This window comes from Coturnix japonica, chromosome 4, assembly GCF_001577835.2.
Source record: "Coturnix japonica isolate 7356 chromosome 4, Coturnix japonica 2.1, whole genome shotgun sequence".
NCBI lineage: Eukaryota > Metazoa > Chordata > Aves > Galliformes > Phasianidae > Coturnix > Coturnix japonica.
The window spans coordinates 77,743,641-77,747,975 of record NC_029519.1 but is presented as its reverse complement, the minus strand read 5'-3'; the positions used below and the strand labels follow the sequence as shown (position 1 = coordinate 77,747,975).

Genomic DNA, 4,335 nt, shown 5'->3' with positions numbered 1-4,335 from the left:
TTTCAACAGGAATATGAAGCACCCCCAGCAGGGACAGCGCCTGGAGCTGGAGTGCCAGACATCCAGAATCATATTTGGAGCCTCCTGGGTCCGCATGGACAACAGTGGCAACCTTCACTTCATTGCCTACAGTAACTCTCGATACAACACAATCTTTCATCAGAATAAGAGAGTATCTCAGCGCTTCGAAATATCATGGAGATATAGCTCCCCTTGGCTGGTGGTGAAGTCCTTCACGGCACAGGACCAGGGGATCTATTTCTGCATCAACGTCATCAACCAGGAGCTGCACTTCAGCTCTGGACAACCCGCCTTCTTCCCAGGTCAGCAGCAGCTTCACCCACCTTGCTTACACCCAGCTCCCCTGCCCGTGCCTTCTCAACCCGGCCCATCGCCCACACTCCCCATGGCCCTGCTTCTTTGCCCAAGCCGTCTCATCACACAGGCACTGCTCCTCCTCATACAGGCTCCGTACCCAGCAGCTCCGCTTGCATTACTGACCCTGCCCAAACACAGAGGTGATCGCACAGCCCAGCTGCACCTCTGAGGGATGAGAGTTACAAAGGCCACAGTCACCATCTCCTTCCTCATTTCACCTGGCCCTCTTAGTCCCAACACTCTCCATATACTTACAGCACCTCAAAAACATCCATGTCTCTCAGGACACGTTTTATATGACACTTAACAAATGCGCCACACAAACTGAAGGTGCTGATAAGAAATTAGATGCCTGGATCCTTCTGTTTCCAGGGCTGGACAGCATTCAAACAGACCCCGCAGTAGTTTTCCCTATGCTGGCTGTGTCCTGGCACAGACAGGGGGCAGCTTTTCAGTTGTACCTTGCTGAGTTCGCTTATTTCTTCTTTCCAATCACAACAACAGCAGCACCCACCATACCTGCAGCCACCAACCAGGGCAGTCAAGTCACCAAGAAAGACATCTTCTGGCACAACCCAGATCCAGGTAACAATCTGCAGTGAAGCAGACACTCAGCCAGCAGTGCTGAATTTCTTGCAACAGCATGAACTAAAGGCTGTGCTGACTGCAGGCATTTGGGGATGTGAGGACAAGAGAAAGACTTAATATTTCTCAGAGCAGCAAATGAGGACGTGGATTTACCTAAAGAGCTCAGAATTTCTGAGGGTGCTGGGAAGAAACTCTGAGCCCACAGCCCTCAGATTTCATAGCTGAGCAGCTCAGCAATGCAAGCAGGCTTCATATTAGAAAATCATAGCATCACAAAGTAGGCGCTACAGGGTCCCCTCATTGCTGGCCATTATGTTCATCTATGGCCTGGCAGGAGGGGGAGAAGGCTGATTTGTTGTATCTCACTGTATTCATCCATTTTTCCATCCAGGCAGAACAGCAGCAGCACCCAACACACCCACTGCCACCAACAAGAGCAGCCAAGTCACCAGAAAGGACAGCTATGGACACAGCCTGGATCCAGGTAAACCAGCTGCAGGGAGGCAGGGGCTCTACAAGCAGTGCTGCTTTGATCAGAAGAGCCCAAATTCAAGTCTCTGCTGACTACAGGCATTTCAGGATGCAGGCAGATGTCTGCAACTGGGCCTTTCCCCTTTCCTCTCTCTCCTTTCTTCCTGCAGGAACAAGCAATGAGAACACACCACGTTTCTGCCATGATACAGTCATATGGGTTAACCTGGCTGGGACCTGCCTCCTCCTGCTCCTCACTGCCATCGCCATCAACATCACACACTGCCAAAGTAAGTCGCACCCTGACACCCTGCAGAGCTTCCTGGAGCCTCACACCACAGAGCACAGCCCGCTCCTCCAGGGAATGGGCTCCGTGCTGATTGCCCTCATGCAGCCATTGGCAGGACACAGGGAATGCTGAAGGACCACTCCTAAAACACTTCTCCAGATTTCCCTCATCATTAGCTTTAGATTCAGAAACCTTCATCACATTTTACACTTACAGATAAGAAGTTATAAAAACAAATTATTAGAATTACATAGAAAAATTGTAAACGGACAAGAAATTATGAAATGTGTTGGCGATGCCATCCTGATGTCATCCTATTGGTGTTTAAATTGCCAGATTCCAAAATATTACTCAGCCATTTAATACAGTTGATTCACGCTGATCAATATTACCAGTGAAGATGCATTAGCTGCATTAATTTCTGCAGCAGACAGCACTAATGGTGAAGGGGAGATTGTTACACAGCATCTGCATTTACTGCAAAAATTTCTTACTCAACATTGTAATTCACTGAAAGCAACCCACAGTACTGACAGGAAAACAAAATGGGGAGAATCATGGAGGGAGATTGATCCTGATGGTCTCTAAATCAGCTTACAGCCAACACAGGGCCTTTAATAGATTCAGCCTTAAGGCAGAAATCAGTATTCTTCTACACTGTTGTCAAACCTCAATTTCAAATGCAGGATTGCAATTTAAGAGTAAATTCAGAAATCTTCATTGATATTTTTAGTTCTTCCTTGCTAAAGTGGTCAGGTCTTCCCACACCAACAGCAGGAAGCATCAGCAGTGCTGAAATCAACACAGCCACGCGTCACACGCGCTCATCACAAGCTCATCCCTTGCAGGACCGAGCTCACCGTAAGCAAGCAGTGCTGCGTGGCTGCTCAGCAGAAGGCACACAGGCGTCATCCTCAAGCACCGCCCTGATCCCATCAGCAACACACACAGCTGCCCTGATGGAGCGCTGCCATTTGGATGACCCTTCTATGCCTACACATCAGCCTCATCCAAAACTCAGCCCTCATACCCCAACCTACCTCTCACTTCCAAGGTATTCCCTGTAAAAAGCTTCTAATTCTTAATGTTCTCAGGTTTTTTTTTCTTAGCTTTCATTCACAGTTCTCAAATAAAAGAATATTTCAAATAAAAGAAATTGACTCCAGCTATATTCAAATATATTTCTCTATCTGACCAGGGATCCATGGTGGCAAATCCCTCCCACTTTTCCAACTGAAATCCCCACAGGAAGCACCAACATCGCTCATCTCAAACTCACGTCCTCCTGAGCCCTGTTCCAAATCCTGTCAGACTCTCCCTTCCCTCCAGGACTTTGTCTACATCCTCCACAGCGAAATCTCATTGATTATTGTTTAACAGAAATAAACTAAATACAGACCAATTTCAGCACAGCCTCTACATATACTAAACAGTGATGCCTTTGTTTTTAAAGGTAGGAAGAACTTCCAAACCTGAGAGCTCATCTCTCTTTCCCAACTATCTCAGTCGCACCATCAGTGCTGTTGATGGCCGCTGCTCAGCAGGTGAGGACTCACCATGACCTTGTGTAAATGCATCTCAAACATCACAGTTTAACCTTGGCCGACCTTAGTTACCCCATTCCAGAAAGTTTCACAGTGGCTTTCCTTACTCAACAAAATGCTCTGAGGCCCAATCAAATGAGCCCAGCAATAGACAGTTTTGGCCCATTTTCTCACAAAACTGCACTTGCACCACACAGTATTTCCTGGTTTCTGGCATCCAGGAATATTGGGCACATCTGCAAAACAGGAATACAGCAACACATCACAAATAACAACAGAGCCAGGAAATAACAACAGAAGACACAAATAACACCAGCACAGGGAAATGGCCGCTACTATAAGTGCAAAGCTGCAGGAAGCCCAGCACTTACCAACGTGTGAGTGGTCACCTGGAGGCAGCAGCAAGGGCCCCCAGTGCTGAGGCATAGCAGGGTGTTTTTTGGCAGGGCGGAAGTCCCTGTGGTTGTAGAACAAGAACACAACAATTTATATTAAGAAAAGAATTACCGTGTGTGAGTGTGGGACATGGGGCTGCAGCAATGGCTGCCACATCACAGACCTCCTGCCCTGCACACACCACCTTCTGCACAGAAACCATAAAGAGAACAGCTGAGGTGAAGCACATGGCTAAATGTCAGCAATGCATGGACACAGAGATGAGAAGTGTTGTGGATCAATCTGAAAATAGAAGAAAACATAATAAAATCTTCTGCATAAAACATAACATGCAGCCTATGAGAATGGAACGGGTCTTATGCTTGTTATCGACAGGGTGGATATGATGAGTGTGACCCAAATGGCTGAGAGACAGCAGATTGTGTCAGTCTGAATCTCAACACAAGACAACGCAGCAAAATCCCTGAGGCAACATTAACAACAAAGCTATCATGATAAACCCAAGTCCTGGATCACAGATGAAGAGCTGCAGAAATCATTTCTCACTGTTCCACCACAGAGGCTGAACACGGACTGCACACAGAAGAGGGTCCTGATGACATCACATCCTCTCCTATAAGTTACGCTGCCTCCAAAGTTCAGTGACAAAGATCAGCCGCGCTGCGCTGC

At 47.3% G+C, this 4,335-nt stretch overlaps 2 protein-coding genes across 2 annotated transcripts in view; both read left to right on the top strand.

Annotated features, from left to right (window-relative positions):
- Nucleotide 1: 1 nt before the first annotated feature.
- Nucleotides 2–980, top strand: LOC107313873 (T-cell surface glycoprotein CD8 alpha chain-like; the record flags this gene model as incomplete). The annotated part of the gene is made up of 2 exons (XM_015862549.2): nucleotides 2–323; nucleotides 871–980. Coding segments are annotated over 2 exons (432 nt in total), but the record flags the coding sequence as incomplete, so codon positions are not given.
- Nucleotides 981–3,252: 2,272 nt separating this feature from the next.
- The window catches only part of LOC107313872 (T-cell surface glycoprotein CD8 alpha chain-like), a gene marked incomplete at its 3' end in the record, with an annotated part of 3,352 nt that continues 2,269 nt past the window's right edge, over nucleotides 3,253–4,335 (top strand). Inside the window, 1 exon segment of the mRNA XM_032444441.1 lies at nucleotides 3,253–3,270. Coding sequence (XP_032300332.1) covers nucleotides 3,253–3,270 — 18 coding nt within the window.